Source organism: Polyergus mexicanus, unplaced genomic scaffold, assembly GCF_030449975.1.
Source record: "Polyergus mexicanus isolate NDT 795.1 unplaced genomic scaffold, iyPolMexi1.0 SCAF_5, whole genome shotgun sequence".
Classification (NCBI taxonomy): domain Eukaryota; kingdom Metazoa; phylum Arthropoda; class Insecta; order Hymenoptera; family Formicidae; genus Polyergus; species Polyergus mexicanus.
The window spans coordinates 429,059-453,230 of record NW_027223325.1 but is presented as its reverse complement, the minus strand read 5'-3'; the positions used below and the strand labels follow the sequence as shown (position 1 = coordinate 453,230).

General features: G+C 33.7%; 7 protein-coding genes across 11 annotated transcripts; 3 read left to right on the top strand and 4 right to left on the bottom strand.

Annotated features, from left to right (window-relative positions):
- Nucleotides 1-1,198: 1,198 nt before the first annotated feature.
- On the top strand, nt 1,199-3,838 carry Art1 (arginine methyltransferase 1). 2 transcript variants are annotated; one of them, XM_070296696.1, is made up of 2 exons: nt 1,199-1,275; nt 2,191-3,838. In XM_070296696.1, exons 1-2 carry the CDS (start codon nt 1,210-1,212, stop codon nt 3,271-3,273), a joined length of 1,149 nt encoding a protein of 382 aa, XP_070152797.1. In that variant the 5' UTR covers nt 1,199-1,209; the 3' UTR covers nt 3,274-3,838. The 2 variants fall into 2 exon arrangements, with proteins under 2 accessions (XP_070152797.1, XP_070152798.1); XM_070296697.1 differs by lacking the exon at nt 1,199-1,275 and adding an exon at nt 1,497-1,800.
- Nucleotides 3,839-4,245: 407 nt separating this feature from the next.
- On the bottom strand, nt 4,246-8,089 carry Sec10 (Exocyst complex component Sec10). The gene is made up of 6 exons (XM_070296694.1): nt 7,048-8,089; nt 6,306-6,749; nt 5,646-6,223; nt 5,078-5,566; nt 4,493-5,000; nt 4,246-4,420 (listed from the first exon to the last, which is right to left on the bottom strand). Exons 1-6 carry the CDS (start codon nt 7,078-7,080, stop codon nt 4,322-4,324), a joined length of 2,151 nt encoding a protein of 716 aa, XP_070152795.1. The 5' UTR covers nt 7,081-8,089; the 3' UTR covers nt 4,246-4,321.
- A 91-nt stretch (nt 8,090-8,180) lies between these two features.
- On the bottom strand, nt 8,181-10,290 carry Rab1 (RAS oncogene family member Rab1). The gene is made up of 4 exons (XM_070296698.1): nt 10,045-10,290; nt 9,132-9,528; nt 8,808-9,039; nt 8,181-8,708 (listed from the first exon to the last, which is right to left on the bottom strand). The coding sequence occupies exons 1-3, from the start codon at nt 10,065-10,067 to the stop codon at nt 8,839-8,841; spliced, it is 621 nt and encodes a 206-aa protein (XP_070152799.1). The 5' UTR covers nt 10,068-10,290; the 3' UTR covers nt 8,181-8,708; nt 8,808-8,838.
- A 331-nt stretch (nt 10,291-10,621) lies between these two features.
- LOC138933726 (uncharacterized) lies at nt 10,622-15,548 on the top strand. Of its 3 annotated transcripts, none has more exons than XM_070296692.1 (6): nt 10,622-11,238; nt 11,378-11,677; nt 11,758-11,888; nt 11,969-12,218; nt 12,275-12,390; nt 12,485-15,548. In XM_070296692.1, the coding sequence occupies exons 4-6, from the start codon at nt 12,073-12,075 to the stop codon at nt 15,145-15,147; spliced, it is 2,925 nt and encodes a 974-aa protein (XP_070152793.1). In that variant the 5' UTR covers nt 10,622-11,238; nt 11,378-11,677; nt 11,758-11,888; nt 11,969-12,072; the 3' UTR covers nt 15,148-15,548. The 3 variants fall into 3 exon arrangements, with proteins under 3 accessions (XP_070152793.1, XP_070152794.1, XP_070152792.1); XM_070296693.1 differs by having other exon boundaries at nt 10,622-11,245; nt 12,006-12,218; XM_070296691.1 differs by having other exon boundaries at nt 10,622-11,245.
- Nucleotides 15,549-16,029: 481 nt separating this feature from the next.
- Rps15 (ribosomal protein S15) lies at nt 16,030-17,085 on the top strand. Its single transcript, XM_070296110.1, has 3 exons — nt 16,030-16,136; nt 16,344-16,429; nt 16,698-17,085. Exons 1-3 carry the CDS (start codon nt 16,128-16,130, stop codon nt 17,044-17,046), a joined length of 444 nt encoding a protein of 147 aa, XP_070152211.1. The 5' UTR covers nt 16,030-16,127; the 3' UTR covers nt 17,047-17,085.
- Nucleotides 17,086-17,285: 200 nt separating this feature from the next.
- On the bottom strand, nt 17,286-20,374 carry Rbsn-5 (Rabenosyn-5). Its single transcript, XM_070296109.1, has 8 exons — nt 20,339-20,374; nt 19,893-20,258; nt 19,633-19,755; nt 19,357-19,497; nt 19,096-19,257; nt 18,663-19,014; nt 18,060-18,456; nt 17,286-17,743 (listed from the first exon to the last, which is right to left on the bottom strand). The coding sequence occupies exons 2-8, from the start codon at nt 20,026-20,028 to the stop codon at nt 17,516-17,518; spliced, it is 1,539 nt and encodes a 512-aa protein (XP_070152210.1). The 5' UTR covers nt 20,029-20,258; nt 20,339-20,374; the 3' UTR covers nt 17,286-17,515.
- A 325-nt stretch (nt 20,375-20,699) lies between these two features.
- LOC138933036 (uncharacterized) lies at nt 20,700-23,588 on the bottom strand. 2 transcript variants are annotated; one of them, XM_070295458.1, is made up of 3 exons: nt 22,899-23,588; nt 22,569-22,760; nt 20,700-22,384 (listed from the first exon to the last, which is right to left on the bottom strand). In XM_070295458.1, the coding sequence occupies exons 1-3, from the start codon at nt 23,160-23,162 to the stop codon at nt 22,202-22,204; spliced, it is 639 nt and encodes a 212-aa protein (XP_070151559.1). In that variant the 5' UTR covers nt 23,163-23,588; the 3' UTR covers nt 20,700-22,201. The 2 variants fall into 2 exon arrangements, with proteins under 2 accessions (XP_070151559.1, XP_070151558.1); XM_070295457.1 differs by having other exon boundaries at nt 20,700-22,438; nt 22,899-23,579.
- Nucleotides 23,589-24,172: the final 584 nt, after the last annotated feature.

Below are 24,172 nucleotides of genomic sequence, written 5' to 3'. Positions count from 1 at the left end.
ATAAAAAATTAAATATCTCGTAAAATATTTAGTTTTTGATAATCTTACCGTAATACTTCTATGTACAGAATAATGAGACAAATCAATTAGTATAAAAAAAAATTGTTTTTAAGAAAATTATTTACAATGTATTTTTTTAAACAATTATTTGTTTTTTTTTGGCACTAATTAATTTGTCTTATTATTCTGTACATAGAAGTATTACGGTAAGATTATCAAAAACTAACTATTTTATGAGATATTTAATTTTTTATATCAAAATATGTCAGATTAAAATATAAAATAACTCAAAAAATACTTAATGAAAAAATACTTTATTATAGTGTTTTGGAAAGCTCTCGAGGTCAGCTACAAGAATACTAAATAAAAAATGGGGGTTTCCATTTAAGATTTTAAAGTTGACCTTCACATGACCATTAAATGATTCTCTAAGGTCAAACCAATAATACCAACTTATGGCCCCCTCGAAACCAAACAACTTTTGTCTGAAACATTTTTCTCTTTCGGGCTTGGGTTTTGAGATATTTGCCTGAGGAAATTAAAATGGGACACCCTGTATAGACCAGCTCCTATCGTGAAAAGAGAATGAGAAATAGCATTCTATCTCTTTTTTTTGGTACGTAGTACTAAATATTATATTGGCCAATCACAACCATTCGATTCTGCAGAGCTGGCTATGATTAGCCAATTGGCGCGTTCGGCAGAGAAAGCGCTCAGTTATCGTCTTGTGGACACTCGACGTTGATTTGTTGGTTTTAAAAGTAAGAGCCAATCAGATTGCTACTGAGCGGTTTTCTCTGCTGAACGCGCCCAATGTAATATTTACGCATTAAAGTATAGTGGTGTACACTAGGTACGTTCGGCAGAGAGGTCACGTGATCGAAATGGACGAACGAGTGACGACGGTCTGGCCGTTGATTGGTCCATTTCGATCACGTGACCTCTCTGCTGCACGAGTTCGCAGCGAGTTTGAAATTGTACCTTAAGAAATACATTTTTTTATTTATACATTTAATTCGCTTTGTACTCTATTAATAAAGAAGAGGAAGAATTATTGATGCAAAGTATCCTTTTGCGAAAATAAAAGAGATTCGTTTACGTAGCGCTAGCGCTAACCCGAATTATCCCGGACAACAAGATTCACCCGACGATCGACGATAGCGACGGGCCTGAGAGACGGTCCAGTCGTCTGCTGTGACGCAGAGCAAAATGGCGACGAGTAATGAAGTGCCGGTAGAAATCAACCAGAGTCGCGTGTGTAACACGGAAAATTCGGTGAGTTTTTGCAATGCGAATTATCGGGAAAGTGATAGAGGGCCCGATATCCTGAATCGTGTCATCGACGCGCCGACACGTCTCGCGGATAACGGACGCACGTTGATCCAGAGAACGATTATAGGAACGTCGTCTTTGTCGCGGTTTTAGCTCGGCATAATCGTCTCGCGTGCAGCGGATACTCGCGATCGCGGCGGATGCGCGATATCACGCTTTCGCGATCCGCCTTACGTTCCGCGAACGTTTTTGCGATTCTATTCGAATGGTAATAACGGTGCTGGCCGATTATCGAAGCGCGAAAAATTCGCGCAGTTAGCAGCCGACGTTCTATATAGACGAATGGAAGCGGTATAATAAAAGAATACGGAGAATATAGCGCGGGATAAAGATATATATCGACCGGTTGTTCGACCTCTTAAAGGACGCCATTCGTTTTGGCGGGCACGTGGCTTCTCGTTGCCGGCTTGCGTGAATGCGAATCCGTTGGACCGAATCGAATTGCCGTTCGCACTCATGAACAGTATTGTAAATCACACTTCGATCCTATTAATTTTGATAAAAATTCCACTTCACCCCTTATATTTTTTTCCACGCATGTCACATGTTTATAAATTAGAGGCTTTGTCCTTATGCGGCATTTTCTTTTCTTCTTAGTAACAGACCGATATAAACGTTTGTAATTTTTAATATTACACCGTTAAATTATTGAGCAGATATATTTATGCGTGTGTGTAATTTTATGAGGTAAAACTTTTCTAATTGTTATAATTATTAGGTTATGAATACCTTCAATTTTTTTTTTGTTTCTCCCTTGTAATTTTCACAGTTAAAGCTTGTTCATAAATCAAAGAGATATATATTAAATAGCCTCTTTGATCGAATCAATCAGTGTCTAGCATAATATAAATGTTACAGACGTCAAAAATGGAGTCTATGGATATAGCAGCAGAGCCCACTATCCTGGATAAAGATGTTGGCGCAACATCCTGTAAGGAGTCTGTATCTGTCGATGATATGACCTCGAGAGACTATTACTTTGATTCCTACGCTCACTATGGAATCCACGAAGAAATGTTAAAAGATGAAGTACGCACTGTGACTTATCGTAATTCAATGTATCATAACAAACATCTCTTCAAAGGGAAAACGGTTCTTGATATTGGCTGCGGCACCGGTATTCTCTCCATGTTTGCAGCTAAGGCTGGCGCAGCTAAAGTCATCGGTATCGAGTGCTCTAATATTGTCGAATATGCAGAGAAGATAGTAGAAGCGAACAATCTTTCCAATGTTATAACGATACTTAAAGGAAAAGTCGAGGAAGTTTCATTACCCGATGGAATAGAGAAAGTCGATATAATAATATCCGAATGGATGGGTTACTGTTTGTTCTACGAATCCATGTTAGACACAGTACTTTTTGCCAGGGATAAGTGGCTTCGTGAAGATGGTATGCTTTTTCCTGACAAAGCGACTTTGTTTATCTGTGGGATTGAAGACAGACAATATAAGGACGAGAAGATTAATTGGTGGGATGATGTATACGGATTCGACATGAGTAGTATAAGGAAAGTGGCGATTAGTGAGCCACTAGTGGATGTTGTTGATCCCAAACAAGTCGTTACAAATGCATGCCTAATCAAAGAAGTTGATCTTTACACTGTAACGAAAGCGGATCTAGAGTTTTCGTCGCCATTTACCCTGCAAGTTCGCAGAAACGACTATGTTCAAGCCCTAGTTACATTCTTCAACATCGAATTCACCAAGTGCCACAAACGTATTGGCTTCAGTACTGCACCGGAAGTGCCATATACACATTGGAAGCAAACTGTCTTTTATTTCGACGAATACATGACTGTGAAGAAAGGAGAGGAAATTTATGGCGTATTTTCGATGAGGCCCAATGCCAGAAATTACAGAGATCTGGATTTCAGCATCGAGTTGGACTTTAAAGGAGAGTTGTGTCAAGTACACGAAACTAATAACTACCGTATGCGCTGATATTCAGTGGATTGTGCGTCTTCTTCCTCTTTTTTTCATAGCTCATGAGAAATCATTTAATCAAACCTGGAGTCGATTCTCTATTAATTATGCAATTATAAACGGATGATCGCAATTATAAACAGCACGATCGATGCATGCATCGATGATAGTACATGAGCTGTCAATGTTTTGCGAATTTTCAATTTTAAAAATGATGCTTCCTGATTAGACATTTAATGTAATGACTTTTATAGACATTCTCTGATAAACGTGCAAATCTGGTAAATCTATCATATTTATAACACTAAATTCGAACAAACGACGAGATATTGTAGTAAGAAAATAAACGAATTTTTGCGCACAACTGAAAATCATCAGTTTGATTGTAAAAAAAAAAGAAAGAAAGAAAGAAAAGAAGAAGAAAAACTTTTTGAACCATAAACATGAGTGTGTCTTTATGATATTTCATCGTAATGTTAAAAGAAACTACTTGTGTGTGTATAATTAATAAGTTTGACATATAATAAAATATAATTGTGCGCCAAAATTCTTTACCCTCAAAATTATTTATTTTTATATATTACAGGATTCTTTGCACTTAAATGTATGTGATAATGCTATCAAAAATTGCATTATGCTTAACAAAAGCATCTTTTACACAAATTTTAATCTGATTATAATTTTCACACAAATTTTTATTATTGCTCATTTTAAATTGATATTCATTTATTTACGATTTATCAAAAAATAACAAATAGAATGGATGTGTTTGAAGAGTGCTATTTTTCTGCAAACGTTCTTGTATGTACATGACAATGTGAACGAGCCTAATGGCGAAAATCCTTGAAAAGTATTTGAACATTGATATAAATATAATTATACAATCTTACTTCTCTCTCTCAATGATTGCTTTCATATATTTGATAGCAACTATATATATATATATATATATATATATATATATATAGAGACACACACACACACACAGACACACACACCAATCATTATTATACAAAGGATTAGGTTGAGAACAAAGTATTTTTTATTATGTAAGTAGAATATGTCATTATGTTGCCAGGCCTTTTAAACAATTGGCTAACTTCTGTGTTTTGTAATCGGTTCTTAATTGAATAAAGTTAAGTAGAACAGTGCGATCAAGTGTCATCTGCAATCATAAGAAATAACTTGTACACATTTGCAAAAATATCCCTTAAAAATAATAATTCATATAACATACCAGTTGCTCTCCTGTACAGACTTGTTTCAGATTTTCTGGCTTGACCAATAGCAAATTACACAAAGCATGTAGAGTATCAAAAAGATTTGTAACAAATTCAACCTCAAGTTCTTTAATGCATTTGCGATATTCATTCATGTCACATATCGCGCACATAGCACCAGCGGAATTAAATTGAAATTGTTGTAAATGATCATAAATGACTTTGTGGAATCTGATCCCTAGTTCCTTGAGAGCGGTGTCCAAGTGCCTGCTGTCCAAAGTGTTTCGTATCAGTCGTATCATTCCACTCACATACTGAACCACTACTAAACAGGCGGGAGTATTCACGGTATCTACATCAGTTTCCGGCTTGAAATCAGTTTTTTTCTGTTCGCTTTGTAGATACACCTTCACCCAACCTATAATAGCGTTTATACTTCTGTCCAAGCCAGTGTCCAACTTGACATCGATCTGCTCTAATATCCCTTTTTTCTTCAACAAACACTCAGCGTGTTTAGGCGTTGATCTAGAGAAAAATATATGATCCTAATATCAGTTTTCAATACATAAAGATGCATTAAACGAATAAAGAAAATTGCATACAAGACAAGAGACAATACACTGTCATTGAACTGTTCCTCCAACAGCCGAACGATCGCATTGCACTGATGCACAACATTAAAGAAATAAATCTCTGGTTGAGTTCTGCTCTCTGGTATGGGAACGCTTTGTAAACCTAATTCCAATGCATAGTCTACGTGTTCGCTTATTAAATATTGTAGTAATATCTCAAAGATCTGGAGTGCATTTCCAGGAATATCAATAGACTGCGAAAGTAATTGGCATCTTTGAAATGCGAGTTTGCTTCTCTGTAATATCGCAATTGCCAACTCTTCTGATAGAAACGTTTCACCTCCATAGTCCTCTATTTGAGCAATATTTATATTCGTTCTTGCCCCTAATACAGCCTGCAAGTCTCGACGCAGTTCTTGAAATCCACCCGTCTGCAATTGTTTTTTCTGATGATTCTTAGATTCGTAATATTCGATAAGCAGTGTTGCCGACTTTTCGCGGAACGCTTTTGTTTCAATACTAAAATGATTAGTAATGGATAATTATTATAAAGCCTATTGTCTTTGAAACATTGTTATCTTTGAAATCGCAAACTTACGTAATATAAGTATCCAAATATTTTTGAAAGATATTTCTAGTGAGTTTAGCAAGATAAGTATCATCGGCGCCCATATTGAAGACTCTGAGATCATCGGACAGCTTGACTGTTCTTGTATACAGATCGTACAAGTTCCTGAGATATTTATCAGAGTCATTTTTATCGGCTAATTTAGCCACTACATACTTTTGAAGACGCAGATGGTAAATGTTCAAAACGAATTTGGCCATCACTTGTTCAGGATTGGAAAAGACCTGTTGCATAAGTTTTTGATACTTTGTACACATAGGTATGACATCTTGAAAAACATCCTTTCCACCAAAGGAACCCATTTGACTTTGTTCTATGAACGCGTCGATGCATTGAGAATAACCTTTGAAATGAGCTAAAGTACTCGCCAGTTCCTTCATACGCGGCGCATCTTCCCTATTATGTGCTCTTACAAACTCCTCAATCAGATTTCGTTCTATCTCGTCGTATTTAATGCTAATCTTCTTTTTAGCGTGTTCGAATTTTTCAGAGGGAAGTTCCTGAGCTATGAGATAAAGTTTCTGTATCACATCTGCGGCATCGTTCAACTGCAATCAACAATGATCAACTGATTAAAGTTTGGTCATTTTGTTACTACATATTATTGAATAATTGATTCATTATCTCTACCAAAGATTTATCAGTGAAAATTGGATCCGTCAATGGACCTGGGCTTAAAAATTCCGAAAAGTGTCTCATTAATTTTTGAGCCTCCACTGCTCTCGCCCTTGGTGTATTGACACTTTCCAATTGATCTCCCAAGTGTAGGACTTTAGTAGCCACCAAATTTATTCTCTCATCTAACTGATGAAACAATTCAATAGAATGTCTATTTCTCTCCTGCAATCCTAGTATTTCAAGCGCATGCCGAGCTTCCTCTTCTTTTAATGCAACCTCCAGTTTATCGCATTTCTTTTGCTGACGTTCCTGTAATACTTGCAAATCTTTGATTGCCTGCAAAAAGGTCTCATGAACGATAACCGGATCAAAGAATGTCTTTCCTCCATCTTTTGTATTATCATTGACAGTCCTCCAAGCCAACCGTTCGACAAATTCTTCAGGATCAAATGGATCCTGTGAAATATCAGATTATAATTAATTCACATTTCACACATATTGGCTTCATAACTAACGCAATTATATATCAATAGTATAATTGCAGAGAAGTTTTTGAACTTTATGACATAAAATAAAATCCTATTTTTGAAAAATGATTAATTTTTATTAGATTAGTTTTTACGAACCGGCCAACTATTGGTATACATTATACATAATATCGCATTATACATAAATTATCATATTATTAATTTATACATAAAGCGTCTGAATATAAATGACTGATAGAAAGAAAGAAAAAAAGTTATTAATATACCTGCTCCAATTCCTTCATATATTGTTGCATCATTTTGAAGCGATCTATGCTCGCCGAGAAAGATAAAAGGTTATGTCACAGTCAATCCCAAAGAGCACGCAGGATTTACAAGAACCGGACGTCTACTGTTGTTTAGTCCTTCATAAATTTACACAGGTGCGTCCGATTTGTCGATTCCATCTTGCAAGATCTTGTCACAGATTTAATCTATTCGCGACATCACCGTGTTCAGCGACATAAGCGACGAAATGTCATTCTTAGTAACGAGTTCGGCCGCCAGATGGACGCAAATCAGCTGTCATGCTGTCAACGTGACATTCCGCAATTGATTTTCCAGGTGTGTCCGGGATTACGAAACACGTGGCAAGTCACATATCACAAAGCTCCTGTACATACCTATATGTACACGCAATGGATGTAACAGCTACGTTTAACAAAATAATTTTATTGGAGAAAAGCGATAACTTTTTTTATTTAGACAGTCGTGTGTTTTATTCTCCTTTCCGCATTTTATATATATAATAATTACAGTTACTATATTTGCAATTTCGAGTGCCGTTATTTATCGTATACCCGTCACAATAGCCTTTCTCACAATACAAAGATACGATTTGGATTAAATATGTAACTGCGTAATATCTTATCTCGTATAAAACATTCCAGTTTTCTACGCAATCGTAAATCTGAAACTCTATAATAGACCCTTTTTTATCGATTTTCGGATCGCATCTTGAATTGTAAAAAAAATGACGCAGGAAATCAAAAAAGTTCAAGAAGACGCAAACGAAGATTCCGCGTTCTATCGTTTTGCCTGTTGCGCTTTATAAACGCGAGCGATATTTCTCTCGAATACATACACATTGTACATATATGCATATATATTATACAAATACATATATATATATATATATATATATATATATATATATATATAAAGGTATGCTATATGCGTATGTGTTCCGAGAGTTTTAATGTTGAAATATTTATTAATATGTTATTATAAATTACATTAATGAGCTGTGTGAGAAGAAAAGGAAGGGCAGCGCATCTCATTTGCGGAAATCTCACTAGGGGAAAAAATGTTTTAAACATCTGCACGCATCTCTGTGGGAGTAAACGGAGAAAACAACGAAAAATGGGAAAACATTTTGGATTATAGTATAGAGGAATAGAAGTGGCTCCGTGCGAGCTACACACAGAGCCAAACAAATATTCCATTGTACATATTACAATTAGGCTAATAAAAAAAAATAAAATAAAATAAATGTACTTATCTTTATAATCACCGTACACGATATTATTCAATTTACTTCTCAAAAGTTTCGAGTTGCTTCTTACTACACGCACGCTTCACCCGCACGACGTTATCAATGCTAATCCGACAAATTTTTCTCAAGTCGAACTTGACGCTAGAAAAAAATGACGTCGAGTGATCACGTCCTTTCTTCTTCGGAAAGAAAGATACGTAACTACATAAACAAAATTCAATCAGGGCAGACGGACAAGAGTTCTGTACAACTCTTAGGAAGAGTTGGTGGTCCATGAATGTGTTAGATTTCTTCCTTTTTTTTTTGTTGGCATAAAATGAAACTTCTCCATATTCTTATGCTTCCAATAATAAGTTTAATTTTGCAGTATCCGAACCGCAACCGTTAGATGTTCTGTGGGAATAAAAAAATTGCAATCTTTTTTTCTCTTTTGTTTGATAATATTGCTCGGATTTTAATTGATTAAGTCTCCTAGCTTTTTGTTTCACTCACTTTGGTTAAACGGAACATAAGATTACAATTCTCAGCAGCAGCCAGATTTAGAAGATTCGATTGGTCGTCCATGCTCTATTTTCACTTTATTCGCTGGATCGCTTGCTCCGCTCGAGGGAGGGCCCACTCTGAGTTTGATTTCAGCAGCCATTGTCATAAAAGCTTGTTCAACATTCATTGCATTTTTGGCTGATGTTTCCAAAAATGGTATGCCAAGTTGATCCGCATATTCCTGTTTGAGATAAAGCATAGAAATTCAATGAGAAATTATAATCGATGTAAAAAAATTGCACAATATTAGAAGAGATACAAATCGTGGCTTACTTTGGCTGTTGTATAGTCGACCACTTTTTTAGTATGTAGATCACATTTATTGCCAACTAGTAACTTGTTGACGTTATCACAGGCATAACGATCAATTTCTTCCAACCATTGTTTTACATTGTTAAAAGTCTCCTGGTCTGTGCAGTCGTAAACAACAATAATACCGTGTGCACCTCGATAATATGAACTTGTAATTGTCCTGAATCGTTCTTGACCTGCTGTATCCCAGATTTGTAATTTTATCGTTTTTCCATCTAGATCGATGGTTCGAATCTTAAAATCTACACCAATGGTGCTGATATAACTTTCTGTATATGTATCATCGGCAAAACGCAGCAAAAGACACGACTTTCCAACACCAGAATCCCCAATTAGAAGCAATTTAAACAAGTAATCGCTGAAACAAAATATTTCAATCTTTCTTATATATATATATATATATCACAAATTTGTTATCAATTATATATTTTGATATTTATTATTCTTATAAATAAAAGAGCAAGAAACGATTTGATGTTACCACTTTATAAGCGAAATTATATAGACTTTCAAATCGAAAGATCAAGGTCGATATCGCGAAGCGCGTACATAGCAAATGAGTAACAGTAAAAAAAATAATAAAATATGGACTATGGATACAAGAGTGCCATGTTTCAGGTAGTAGGGGAAAATGACGGAAGGGATGGGTGAATCTGTCAGATGACGAGAATTAAGGAATTTTTTTCGTCCAAATTTTTTTCTTTATTCTCTCTCATCTTTCACTCCCGTTCGAAGAGATTAACGTTGACATATGATATCCCCGAGGAGAAAGGCGCGTTTCTCGTCAAGTTCATATTATCGCTCGATGCGACGATGACGCGTAGCGATAGATACGATGCACTTAACGCCTCTGTGTAAAAGGAAGTTTACTCACTACTCGGGATTCATCGTGGACATGCTACTGAAAGATCTAGGGCGTTTGTTGATATCCCAGGATTAAATAAATGTCAGGAGACTTGTTTTCAGTGTGCACACTTCGTCTTTACTCTCACTGAGACTTGTTCACAATCAAAGATCCAAATTGCGTGTCACTGATATATGTATGATTTATACGACTTATCTCGATGCTTGTTCAGGAGAGAGTGCTCGTGCCAAATGGCCGCTCTCCGCTCTCGTCGCTCGTCGTCTTCTCGATTATTCTCTAACATGGCGTCGCTACGTCATATCTCGCGAAGCTCGTGATTGGTCTGTGCGTGGCGCTCGTAGCGAGCTCAGGTATGTACGTATACGTGGGTGTACATCAATTGGACACAATCGTTATTGGCCAGTTGAAAACGAGGCTCTTTCATTGGTCAATCGATCTGAGTGGTGTGTTCAATCGCACTTTGTCCAAAGGAATCTCTCCCACACAAAATCATGGAATCGCGCGAGTAATAAATAAGCTTGTAGATTACACACCGATATATATTTTAATATGTATTAAGTACACTACATTGGCCAATCGAAGCCATTCCTCTAAAGAATGGAATGGTTGTGATTGGTCAGTATAGTGTTTAGTGCGTATAAAAGTATATCGGTATAAACTAGGCCTAGGTTATAAATTCATATCTCGCATATCTTCCGATATGCACTGCCGATCTGTCAATATGCATATCAGGCAATGCATATCGGAACACACGCTACACTCTATATAACAGTTACATTGTGGTACTTTGTCTTTGTCCGAGTCCGGGAAGAGGACGGAAATCCATAGAGGAAAAAAGAAGAAGATATCTCGCAGTCTCTTGAACAAATATCAATACATATTTATATTATATATAAACGCATACATATATATATATATATATATCTATATACGTAAATGTACTGCGAATTTGAATAAGATAAAACAGAGTGAATTGTGTATAAATACGCTCATTTTCTGTATCAGAAATTGTGACTTTGATCTCTTATTGCATATCTTCTTTATTTGTGTTCAGTTACATAGAGCTCACAAGTAAAAGCTATATATATATGATCGTTCAACTCTCCTATACATAATCGAGTTTTATATATTTTACAGAATGCAAATTCGAAGTTTATGTGAATACTTACATTTTAATCATTTAGCGTATAAATACTGAAAAAAGTAAGTGGTAAGTAGATTGTATTACTTAAAAATATCTATAGAATGACGCTAAAATACATTAAATGAGCAAAGTTTATTTTCAAATATAATTAAATCTCCCTGTTTACTACTTTTAATTCACACAAGCATTTGTACACAGAATCATCATTGATGTCGTCGAATTCTTTAACACGAGCACTTCCTAATGAAGTATTCTTCAGAAACGCCAATGGGGAATGGCTAGCACTGGAAGAGAAAGAAAGCTTGAATCTGTCGAGTGCTGACAATATTATACATTTTTCATTGCGAAGCGACAAATATTTTAATATCAATTTGTGTTTAGTTTTATTTTTTTGTGTAACTCTCTGTATATTGATTGTACCTGAAACTTTAATTCCTTTCATTATAATAGGGTGCATTTTGACGCAATATAATTCATTTCTCGCTTCTGCAAGGCAGGGTAATTTTTTTATAAAATGACATTTTTAATAGATTTACTTTATAAAAAATAGGATTGTTCATATATATATTATTTTACAGATACATTGTTGGTTGTAAAATCAGTAGGTGTACATATTAAAAGTAGAAGAGAATTTGGCATTTTTACATCTATAAAATTCTTGCCATGGGATACAGTAGAAGATATATTTATTAATGAAGTTATAAAAGGAGTAAGTTTATGTTTATTTTTATTTGTCTACAAAACTAAACTAAAACAAAACAATTTAGGCTTATGAGTAAATTATTTCAGCAAAGAGTGCTTTATTATCTTACATTTATTGTAAAAGAATCAGCAGATAGACAGAATTCAAGAAGATTAGTTCCATTGTTTCAAGATTTACTACCTGAAAGAAAATGCCTGGAATATATGTACGGACAGTTAGCCAATTTAATTGGCTCAACCAAGAGAGGGAGAGTCTCTTAACCATTCCTGGTTCTTACTGGCTATGTCATAAGAAGAACATATACAAGTTTATCTTTAAATATCATCGTTCAGTGAAGTAAGATGATGATATTATCACCTCGTTTTGGAAATTTCATTTATACATATTTTCAGGAATACTATGCAATTTTCGTATGGCCGAGAATTATTAAAAATTGTTAGAAGAATCATAAAATGTCATCCAAGTCAAGGTCAACAGTTTGGTACGCCACATCTTCTTGTCACTTACAGTATCCTTTTTGATTATTACTAGTACTCTTCTTCAATAACCAAGGCTACAATTATAAAGTGTAATTTCCTTCATTCTGACACATTAAAATACAGATTGTACATTTTGGACCCGTCAAGATAAAATGTTTGCAATACTGAAGTTCCAGCAACGAACTAATGCTGCAACATTCTCACATGCATTTGTATTAACTATAAAGATCTATCCTTCCTCGGAACATTCATTATTCAGCTTAAAATACCCTATTGTTAAAGAAGCTGATGCAGATACTACATTTAAAGATTTAAATGTTTCCTTGGATACCAAAGAGAAAATTACTAAAACTATGATATATACAACAGACAAAGTGTCTCCAAAAAAGGCTGCAATATATCAAAACAAGGAAGATCAAATTTCAGAATATAGTGCAATTGAGGAAACATTCAACAAAACATCAGAAACAAAAGTTTCCAGTTTTCAAGATAACATTTTGAAGAATTCTGAACATTTTAATGAAAGTCTAAATCCGACAATTAAAAGTGCAACAACTACAGCTGAAGTGCATTTTATTAATAAAGAATTTCAAGATAACATAAACGAAAATAAAACTACTAATTGTAATATTAAAAAATGTCAAAGAAAGATAGATCAACATTCTGTTGATCGTATAAGAAAACAATCCTTAAGAGCGACAAAGAAGATGGATAAAATTCCTATTGAAAAGATAGATGATAGAAATGAAGAAACGAAATCAATAGTAATACAAAAACCAAATCAAGAAATACAAAATATCCGGAAATACAAAATATTTTCTTCACTTAAATCAGGAATGATAAAAGATGATGTTGATAAATGGACATTATCAAATGGATTCGGTTTTTATGAAAATTCAATGGAAAAAAATATTTGCTCTTTAAATAATAAAGATATTTTAGATGATCGCGGAAAGACGATTAGTGAGACTATTGTAAACTCTGATAATGTACCAGATCAGTATTTTATTGAGAAAGAAATACAATATAAAAAGAGATCAAATACTTCATTCTCAGCTATTAGTCAGCCAATGCAAAGTGATTTTTCAACTGAGATAAACAATATAAATGAACACTCCATTCTAGAAGTGACTAAAAGAAATAACAATGAGTCTAAACACATAAAATTGAAAGAACATTGTAATGAGATAAAAGATTCAAAATCTGAAAAAAATTACAAGCAACATGCTACAATCTCGATTAGTACTGACAAAGTACGTAAACAAAAAAGCAGAGAATCCGAGAGAAAAACTATATCCGACGACAAGGTTTTGCGTTCGTCTAATATTACCGATTTAGTAATGGAAGGCCTAATGTTCACTATACGACAAGATCAGGACAGTGTAGCTGTCATTGAACAAAAAACTAAACTGGAAATGGATGAAGTATTAGAGAATTCTGAGAAAGTTGAGACAAAAGCTGGAGAGAAGTGTTTGTTAAATTCAAGTCTATTGCGACTTGAAAATTTGGTAACAATGATTGACTCACCGCGCGAGCATAATAAAGACCAGCAACATAAAACTGTTTGCCATGCAGTTTGTAATAATACATGTTTATCGTCGTTAAATATTTTTCCTAACAGTTCTGTATATAATTTAGATGTTAATAGTATAGATGACAAAATGGGTAAATTAAATATTCCTACAAGTTATGACAAACACAATGTTATAGATTATTTAAATTCGTGCGAATCTCAATGGCAGCGTAAATGTATGTCCTCTAGTATTAAAAATAGTAATAGTTGTTCAGCAACAGAAATGATAACAGAAAGAAGCAAACAATTAATGGAACAACAAGATGATGATTATGAACATAATAGAGAGGATAGAAACAATATTGAAACGGAAAAAGAGCAAAGGAAAGATTTTAGTCCTCAAGTTTCTCAATCTATATTATTTTCATCTGAGAGAAAGAATGCAGGACTGCAAAATAGAGATTTACTGACAGATAATACAGATATTGAAGAAACGAGTAAGCATGAAATGTCTGTGAAAAGATTTTATAATTCTTCGTTATGCTCTTTATCAAGTCCGAGGAAGATGTTTATAAAGAAGGAAAATTTTATAATTCCTGAGGAGTCTGGTTCGACCAAATTGTCTCGACAAGAGACAAATGGTCCAAGAATAGTTTCAGACAAGGCAATTACTATTGAACAAATGCCATTGGCTCTGCAAAAAGTTATACAACACACGTGTAAAACGCGCAGATTTTCTGCGACATCCAATAACGAGGTACTACAACATGAACCAAAAACACAGTATACGAAATTGACAGAGAATGCAATTTTCGAGACAGCTATCTCATTCATAGATAAGAATATAAATTCCAATATAAAAAATAACTCGTCTGTCGAATTTAAAATTGATTCTGAAGAAATGACAAGCTACAAGAATGAATCTTGCATAACAATCAATAAAGATACTCTAGAGACTAATGAAGATATATGTGTGAAGAATACAAAAGTAAAAAAAAACGAAAGTGATCGCACTTCACGAAGAAATTCATCGTCGAAGAACAGTTTGCCAAGAAAATTACAAGACATTACAGAAGACTTTTACTATGACTTGTTGCATGCACGTAACAAAGACAATGCCATTCGGCAAAGATGTCTTAGGCAAAGACAAAGATGTTTGAATAATCCTGATAATATTAGAAACAGCAAAGTACGTATAGAAATGTCAAAATTTATTCAAGATATTACAGAAGGTGCTAGAGTGGTGGTGAAACGGCTTAATGTAGACAAATAAATCCAGTTTATTGGAGAAAAGTTTTATTTTAGCAATATGTATGCGATAGAAACTTGGTGTTGGAGAGAGGATTCACATGGAAATAGTTTATTATATTCATAAACATATATATTTTATTGTATATTCTCATGAATATATTTTAAATCATAATAGATCGTGAATAAGGTGATTGTATATAACTTTGAATTTTTAACTTCTTATTTTTATCTCTTAACTCCAACTCAATTGGCTAATAAATAAATGTGGTTATCGCTGATATAAACTGTACATTTTGAAAATGCTTATGTATGCAACTTAAATCTCGCACGCGCACGTGTGTATGTGAAATGTAAGTTAATGAAATTATATTATATTGTCTTTTTATATAAAAATGTTTTATATAAAATACAAGCTGTATCAAGGAACACTCAATATGGATTTATATTTTTTATTTCACGGAATAGAGAGAGAGAGAGAGAATCGTATTTTTTTTTTATATAAATTTTCATCTATTAGACGAGATATATCATTACGTGATTGTATCATCATTATAGTGTATTATATTTTTAATATTTTTAAAAATCTCGGCTAGTGCTTAGAGTTTTTCACTAGACCATGCGCGATTGACCAATCGAAAAGTTCTATGTCCAATCAAAACTAGGAACAAATAGGTGTTTCATCTTTTGTCGACTTATAATCTATGACTTAAGCTACTACTTTAATTTTATTGGTTCCCATCCAGTTTGATCAATTTTTTCGCGCATGCGCATATCAGTTTCACTGCATTTAATGGGCTGCGTTCAGAAACATCTCCGAATGCACACAAACGTCGTTCTATCTTTATTATTTACTAAAAATTGAACAAAGATAGAACAACGCTCGTGTGCATCCGGGGATGTTTCTGAACGCAGCTATACATAAGTGCGAAAAAATCGTCATCTAACAACATTGCTTCCATCTTTCATCTTATTCTTTCTATAGAACGTTCAGAACGTGAAAACATGGCCGAAGTAAGTTTCTGAAATTTTAATATTAAATCTGAGAAAATCTCGTACATCTATTACGCCAAACTAAATAGCATTAGTTATACATTTCCTTTAGTTATTCGTTTATATTAGTAAAACAATATTAATATGCGATATAATATATATATTTAGTAGATGCTTCGTCTATGGTAGCCGAATATTTAACTTTTCCTTTCTGTTTATCTTTCATAGGCAGATGAAACTCAGAAGAAGAAGAGGACCTTCAGGAAGTTCACCTTCCGAGGGGTGGACCTCGATCAGCTGCTGGATATGCCAAAGTAAAATGCACCAGGAATTGTTTCCTTAACAACATAACCTATCAATTCACTTTCAATTAATTTAACTTTACAAGAAATTATAATCTATATATTTTACATATTTCTTTCCCATAAAATTTCAAGTTAAATAAGATTTATTTAATTTATCATGTCTCTGTAATTTATATTTTCAAAATAAAATGTGTAAATCATACAAAGAAGAATGGTTGAATATAGCAAGGAAAGGAAAAAAAAAAGACCTTTTTATCAATTAATAATCGTTTTCCAGTGAGCAGTTGATGGATTTGATGCATGCAAGAGCACGTAGACGCTTTTCTCACGGCTTGAAAAGGAAATCTATGGCACTTGTCAAAAAGCTGCGCAAGGCGAAGAAAGAAACACCGCCTAATGAAAAACCGGAAATAGTAAAAACTCATTTGCGTAATATGATCATTGTTCCAGAAATGGTTGGCTCGATTGTTGGTGTGTACAATGGTAAAACTTTCAACCAAGTTGAAATTAAACCAGAAATGATCGGCCATTATCTGGGAGAATTTTCTGTTACGTACAAACCTGTTAAACATGGTAGGCCTGGTATTGGTGCTACGCATTCTTCAAGATTTATTCCACTCAAATAAATTGTATTTTTTGTATCAATAAAAAATGTAATGAATTAATTCTGTTGCATTTTTATAAATATTGTTTGCAAAAATTTATTCATAACAACTTGATAACAAAGACATTTTCGCAATTTCAAGGAAATTGTTCGATCGGAAAATGAAAGATCTTTTATGATTTAGTTAAATTGCAAATAAATCTGAGCAAAAAATAAGTAACAAATAGATATCAAAAAGTTTAATGTCTAAAATACACATAAAACAGTAATTTGTGACTTTTATACATTCATTGAATCTTTTAGACTATCTCAATGTATATTTCGTTATCTGTGCATTCATGTGTGTTTGTAGCTTACTCTATATAATGTGTATATAAAGATTTTATATATGATGCAAGAAATTTATTAAATTAATAGGAAATACACTTTTACTATAGAGAGGAGTTCAACACTTTGTGTTCTGAAATGTAAGCAGTGTGCTGTTCGTATACCTATCCATCGCTGCTATTATTCTGTTTCATAGCAAAGTAGGCACTTTGAAGCTCTCGAAGATTGTTTTCTAGTGTCGCAACCTCGTCATACTTGCAATCGGCGCGAGCTTGCTTGATGTACGCGCGAAGATTACTCATTTGTTCAATTATTGGATCCATAGAGGAAGACATAATGGATGTGACATTAGATGGACCCCAACCTTGAGACTGAGTTACAATCGTCGGTGCCTAAAAAATTTTTTTAAAAACCAGTATGAAATTTTTAAATCGATTATATCATCAATTAATCAGTCTATTAGAATTCCAAACCATGCAAATTCAATCTTCTCTTTTTTAAGAAACAATAATTAAAAAAATGTAAATCTCTTGTATCTTGAAAAATGTTGATTATAGAATATGTATATAGTATATATTGAACACATAAGAAAGCTAAAAGTATAAAATATATAAAAATCAAATTAGATATTAGGTTTTTCTGATTTAGCATAATTTGGAATTAAATTCCTCCAATTATTAATTTTGTTACATGCTTTGTATATACTACCTGGTTGATTTTCATAGAAGGACTGTTATCTAAATTTCGTGTATCTCTTTTGCGCTGTTCTCTCAACTTCTCTCGTTGATCTTCTTCCGATTGTCGCTCGTATGCTATTCGGGCTTCTATTCTTTTTTGACGTTCTTCTTGTAAAATTGCATATTCTTCTGCCGAGGATAAAGGTTGCAGAGTTAATAACTCTTCCTTTAAAAATATCATTGCCGATGTTCTAACCATCTGATATAGACGCAATTCTTGTCCCTGTATCTCCTGTGTATCTTCTGTATTTTTCTTCACGCCGAGGATAAGAATCCTTTTGCTGGTTGCATCTATATTTTCTCCCAACTTTGCCAATTTGACTCGCAATGAGTGAGCGTCTTCCACATCGTACGTAGTCTCTCCTTCTCTAAAATAGTTTTCAATGCATATTTCTGGTATATTAAAATTTCTTATATGTGTGTATATATATATATATGTACAAATTTTATATAATTTATAATATGCACAGTAATTAAATCACTTTTTTTATATATCATATTTTTTTATGCGATATCTCATGTATTTAATATAAATCAATATTATCTTAAATATGATATATAAAAATTGACATACTGTAACGATTCCCATATTTTGTTGTACATTGCTAAATGCTGTGAGGCTTCGCTCATGTATCCCCGCATTTTCTCGTAAAACTCGCAGACAATCGGTTTGTCGAACTGCTTGGCTTTTTGCATTTCTCTTGCATCGAGTAAATTTATACAGTGAGTACAAATTCTAAAGTGTTGTTCACTGCTAGCTGAATCATTGACTAATGATAAGATATTGTTCAAGCTACCATTGGAAGGTGAGCGTGCCAATCTTGTGAGACCAATGCGCGAGCGTACTATTCTCTCAGGAAACGCTCGTTCCGACGTAGAGGACAGAGCGGAATCATCTTGTACAGACACAGGACTAGTCATTTTTCCTGAAAATAAAAAAGAACTGTTTTCATCAGATGTAACTTCAGAAATTTATCTGTATCATCAATGTTATATGTATTACATACGTGCGTCACTTATGGAGAGAAATACTGTACAATTATGGCACATGACTGCTCCACAAAGTCTGCAGTGATGTTTCCGCCTCGCCAAATGAAAACTCTTAGCACAATTAGGACATAATTTCACATCCTTCTCATCAATCCATGGCACAATAGTGCGTTCGTGAACTGTTACAAAATTTTTATTTATATTATATTTTTATTATAAGACAAAATATTATGGATATATTGATAAGTAAAGAGCTATTTTTTAATATACATTTTCACCTTTTCTATCAACAGGATCTGATGGTAAATTATTTAATAATTTATCTAGCCTTATAAGAAGTTTATTTGTTTCATAAGCATATCTCTCTAATCGAGTGTTTCTTATATTCTTAAAGTACTTTGTATGAGTTGTAATTGCACCTGAAACAGTTTTTTAAAATTATTCACATGATTTTCAATATTTGTTAACAATAATTCAAAATCAAAGATTACTCCTATTTAAAGAATAGCCTTGTTTGTTTGTGTTGGCAGATAATATATACAATGTATTTATACCTATTTCTTGCGGTCCCCAATTAATTTCAGGACTTCTTCTCTTGTCTTGTGGAAGTGCGCTTTGAAATGTTTCTGGTATGTCATCCTGTTTCAAAATCTTTTTCTTGGCTTTACCAAATAAATCTACAACACGCAAGATCTGCGATATTCATTTTGTATACATTACATAGGCTTAGCGACTGGTAGTACGACTTTGAAACTCTGTGAACTTCTTTTATGATAAAATAATAAGATAAGAAGACGAAACGAGCTACGTATACCTTTCAACGATTTTAGAATTTCAGGATCGTCATTGTGAACTTCCTCGAAATGTTTGGTCAAATGATTGGGTGCCTTGAAATCGGTCATACATATGGGACATATAAATCCCTCGAGCACTTCACCATTGCCGGCCATTACAAGGCTAAAATATATTCTCGTGATTTACAATTTAGAGTCCTTTGATTGCGTTCACCGGTTTCACATTGCGTTTTAACGTAGATATTTCTCCAATAATTCGGGAGAAAAATGCATCTCGCAGACGGCCATATTGAATGTGACAGCTGATAGCTGATAGAAGTGTCAAACACATTAACCTCATGCGATCGCGAACATGTATCTTGGTTGGTCCAGTTTTTATCAAATATCTACGATATTTATATATATTGAACGATATTATATGATATAGAACAGTATTTTGAAAGATATCTGTTACAATTCTTATTACTATGTATTTTCAGTTCTTCAATCCTTACTGAAAGAAAACTTGACATTTCTGTACTCTTGTCCAGTCTTTGTTCAAATCAAAGATAAAATTGATATAGAAAGCATTATGAAATTATTTTATAAAAGATTAGATATATATGTTGATATAAGAATGATGTTTTTTATTCAAATCATAAATTCCAAGCTTCAAATAAAAAAAAAAAATATTAATTTAATTTTTAATTATTTTTATATTTAGTATATCTTACAAGAAACGTAGCAAAAAATTTGAAAAACATTATATATCTATCATGTAAATAAACATTTTTAAAAGTGTGAAAGGGAAGCCATAGATTATATTGTTTTTATGTATTTATTTATCTTATATATATATATATATATCTCAGGACATTTACATAAATTGGTATATACGGATCAATAACACAGATATAATAGGGATCTCATACAAATGTTAAAAAATGAAGGTGTATGGTATATATGTGCTTGATCTATAACAGCATTGAATTCAGACAAATTTACACAGGCCATCTTTTCCGATTCTTTCACAAAATTCTTTTTTACATATTATAAAACCGAACACACTATTTTAGTAAAAACAATAAATGTATAAAAAGTATATTATAAATTGATGCTTTATACAATATCATGTGTGTATCATATTTAAAGTAATAATTTTATATGACTTGTTATATTCCTGGCAGGAGAAATAAAACCTACGTTTACATTCTATTTATATATACGAGATCAATTAAATTAATTTTTTAAATCACAAAAAATGCGTTAGTGCAATAGATATTCTATTATAGCGAATATGTCCATTATACAAAATCATTTTGTAATAAAATTGTGCGATATAAAATTGTGTATAATATAAACACAAAATAGATCGAAACGAGATAGAGAACTTGTGCATTATGGCATGCATTTTAAATGAACCGTCTTTTAAGGTTGCAATCCATTTCATCTTATGTTTTATACACATTATACTATATTATAATATATACATAACATTTTGTGTATGTATTAAATACAATTAGTAACAATTATTGATTTAATGTATATATACCAATGTGTGTGATATTTAATTTACAATATATATTGTCAACAATGATTGCTGTTACTGTTACTCATTTAGTACTTAAATATATGTTATGCGTATCAATATTACAAACGCGTCAAATCAAGGCAAGATAATTTAATTTTGTTCAGACATGTGCAAATTTATCCAAAATATATGTTTATAAATTATAAAGTTAATAACTATATATTTGTTAATAATATATAAATATAAATGTAAATTAAAAAGAAATATATTTTACAGCAAATTTAATGTGCTTTTGATATAGAAATTATTTTTAAAGTCTCACGAAACAGTCATAATGCAACTGTTCACAATACAATTTCACAATAGAATCCATGTATTGGATACTTTTTTCTATCTGGATTCAATGCTCACTTAACATATTAATGGTGGTAGTGGACGGAGTGGAGGAATGTGTGTAAGCAAAAACAGGGAGAGGACTAAAAATACCAAGTACTCTAAATATACTATAAATGAGATCTCTTAAATCGCACTCTTGACAAAATGTAAACGAAGTTCGGGCAAATTAAAAAAGGAAGAAATATTTTCTTTCAAATGGCATAAAATTATTAAATCACAAGATCGATGTCAGCAGCATCGTATGCCGTGACTGAAAGAAGTCAGAGAGACGACATCCAATCCTAAATAAAGCCAGGCGATTTGCAAAAATTGCTTAATTATAATAAACTCATTCGGAGACGCGTTAGATTTATACAATCGAAGCGATAAAGCACGTGTTATATTCGCGCTTATTTCGCGCGCGAAAACAATCGATCGCTTTACTCAACCTTGAATCTGATTAACGATGGTGCTAGATCCAACGGAAACGGATGGCGGGCTTGCCGAGTCTTGCATTAGCGTGTGCGTTTCCTCCTCTTGATCGGAAAGCGGCAGCACTGGTGTGTCGTGCGAGTTGGCTTGCTTCATCTTCAGCTGACTCGGCACCTCTGTGAGTACTGGCCCGTACTGCGAAGTGGAACCCACCAGCAAGTCAGTCGATGGATTCAAACCGCCCAACATCTTTCCTCATAGCAACGCGTACATAAGATAAAGAAACGAGACGTACAAAACGTACCAGAGAGCAGATGGCTTCTGGTAAAATAAAATTATAAGCGCAAAATATCATATTCAGCTAATTGTATCCGCTTACCTGACCACTGCTGCCCGTCATGCCGTTTCTCGGCGATTTGCTACGACGAAAGAAAGCGAGCCATGCCCAAATTAAGCCGAGTAATACACCGATCAGCATCATTCCAGCGCCTAATGCTACAGAACCTTTTCCCGCATCCTCCATTTGTTGCTGTACATTTGTAGCCATCGTTGTATGTCCTTCTGATTTTATCTGCGATTGAATTTATTCATAATCACTTTAAACACACAAATCTAAATATGAATGACGAGATAATTATAAATATACAATAGATTCCAGAAATGATAAAATATATTTGCACCATCACCGTGATAAGAATCGCGATTTTACCTCCTGTACGGTACTCGTCTGTGACGAGCCATCCGTGGAGACGAGGCTGACGAGCATCGTCGTGAAGCCGGCGACAAAGAAGCATAGCGCGACCGACAGCAGCATCCACTCCAGCCACTTTCTAGAGCTGAGCTTGTGCCTGGACATGATGCGCCAGAAACCGTGTCTCAGGCCACCGCCACCGCCACCGCCGGTGCCGTCGCCACCGCTGTCGTACGTGTAGCCGACGGTCGTCGGCTGATAGACGGCCCCGCTGTCCGGCATGTCCTCCCGCGAGATGTACGCAATTTTTCCGCTTGGCGTTCTCGATTAGGAAGATCACGAACGCTCGCGAAGAGCGGAGAAACACCTCGTTTCAGCGTTATTACACGATTTCGTCGAGATGAAACACGAGACACGAGACGTTCTTCTCTGATGAACGCGCTTTTTGTAGATTTTTTTTCTTTCTCTCTTTCGCGGCGCGGCGCAATGTGGCTGCACCCGCGTGTTTGTAAATGCGATACGAACAATTACTGATGGCTGCTGATGACTGCGAGCAAAGCATGAGTCGTACACGCGCGCGCACTGATGCATCGGATGCGTTTAACTTGCACAATATGCGCTTGATGAGATGTCTGTTTCTCTCATAGTCTCTTTTGGAATTGTACGATTTAAACGTATACATATTCACCATTCTTCCTCCTTGATAGGCTCTTTTATTTAACTTTTTATACTTTTAATCATAATCTAGTATTACCTCTCTAATCTAATTTATATATTCTCGAGGATACTCAACTGTGATTGGCCGATTCGTCTAAGTGTCTCTAAAATACTGTAGTGTTTAAAATAATGTAAAAGATAAAATATTTTAGAAAAAAGCCGCGTAATATATACAAAATTATACAATATTAAGGTAAACAAAAAATAATTCTTTTTCGCATTTCTTTTATAAATCGAATTTAAAAATTTAATTTTAGATATACATGCATTTAAATCCAAAAATACCATTTGTTGCAAAATATATATAAATATAAACACAAATATGTATATTGGCATAAATTAAGAAATACATTTTGTCTAACTATGTCATAAATAATAATGACAATCTATGAAAATAAACAACACTTCGTGTGTGTGTGTACATGAACATATATGTTCATCTCTTTTATAAGGACAAATTAAGTTTGTTTGAGTTATCTATTGTGTTCTTCATCTTTATACAGACAAAACTTTATACATTAGTGATAAAATATAAACGTAATATTAATGTAATAAAATTTTTTAAAGTATCATAT

Excerpts from the sequence above, each read along its gene's own strand:
- Art1 (XM_070296696.1), top strand. The coding sequence starts at position 1,210 with ATGGCGACGAGTAATGAAGTGCCGGTAGAAATCAACCAGAGTCGCGTG. Across the intron at positions 1,276-2,190 it reads TGTGTAACACGGAAAATTCG|ACGTCAAAAATGGAGTCTAT; the intron begins GTGAGTTTTTGC and ends TAAATGTTACAG.
- LOC138933726 (XM_070296692.1), top strand. The coding sequence starts at position 12,073 with ATGCCTGGAATATATGTACGGACAGTTAGCCAATTTAATTGGCTCAAC. Across the intron at positions 12,219-12,274 it reads AAATATCATCGTTCAGTGAA|GAATACTATGCAATTTTCGT; the intron begins GTAAGATGATGA and ends ACATATTTTCAG. Across the intron at positions 12,391-12,484 it reads ACATCTTCTTGTCACTTACA|ATTGTACATTTTGGACCCGT; the intron begins GTATCCTTTTTG and ends ATTAAAATACAG.
- Rab1 (XM_070296698.1), bottom strand. The coding sequence starts at position 10,067 with ATGTCCACGATGAATCCCGAGTA. Across the intron at positions 9,529-10,044 it reads TCCACGATGAATCCCGAGTA|CGATTACTTGTTTAAATTGC; the intron begins GTGAGTAAACTT and ends ATTTTGTTTCAG. Across the intron at positions 9,040-9,131 it reads TCGACTATACAACAGCCAAA|GAATATGCGGATCAACTTGG; the intron begins GTAAGCCACGAT and ends TATCTCAAACAG.
- LOC138933036 (XM_070295457.1), bottom strand. The coding sequence starts at position 23,162 with ATGCCGGACAGCGGGGCCGTCTATCAGCCGACGACCGTCGGCTACACG. Across the intron at positions 22,761-22,898 it reads AGACGAGTACCGTACAGGAG|ATAAAATCAGAAGGACATAC; the intron begins GTAAAATCGCGA and ends ATTCAATCGCAG. Across the intron at positions 22,439-22,568 it reads TGACGGGCAGCAGTGGTCAG|ATGTTGGGCGGTTTGAATCC; the intron begins GTAAGCGGATAC and ends CTATGAGGAAAG.
- Rbsn-5 (XM_070296109.1), bottom strand. The coding sequence starts at position 20,028 with ATGGCCGGCAATGGTGAAGTGCTCGAGGGATTTATATGTCCCATATGT. Across the intron at positions 19,756-19,892 it reads AATTCTAAAATCGTTGAAAG|ATTTATTTGGTAAAGCCAAG; the intron begins GTATACGTAGCT and ends TGCGTGTTGTAG. Across the intron at positions 17,744-18,059 it reads CTTCTATGAAAATCAACCAG|GCACCGACGATTGTAACTCA; the intron begins GTAGTATATACA and ends AAAATTTTTTAG.
- Sec10 (XM_070296694.1), bottom strand. The coding sequence starts at position 7,080 with ATGATGCAACAATATATGAAGGAATTGGAGCAG. Across the intron at positions 5,001-5,077 it reads AGTGTATTGTCTCTTGTCTT|ATCAACGCCTAAACACGCTG; the intron begins GTATGCAATTTT and ends ATTTTTCTCTAG. Across the intron at positions 4,421-4,492 it reads TCTGTACAGGAGAGCAACTG|ATGACACTTGATCGCACTGT; the intron begins GTATGTTATATG and ends TTATGATTGCAG.
- Rps15 (XM_070296110.1), top strand. Across the intron at positions 16,430-16,697 it reads CAGCTGCTGGATATGCCAAA|TGAGCAGTTGATGGATTTGA; the intron begins GTAAAATGCACC and ends ATCGTTTTCCAG.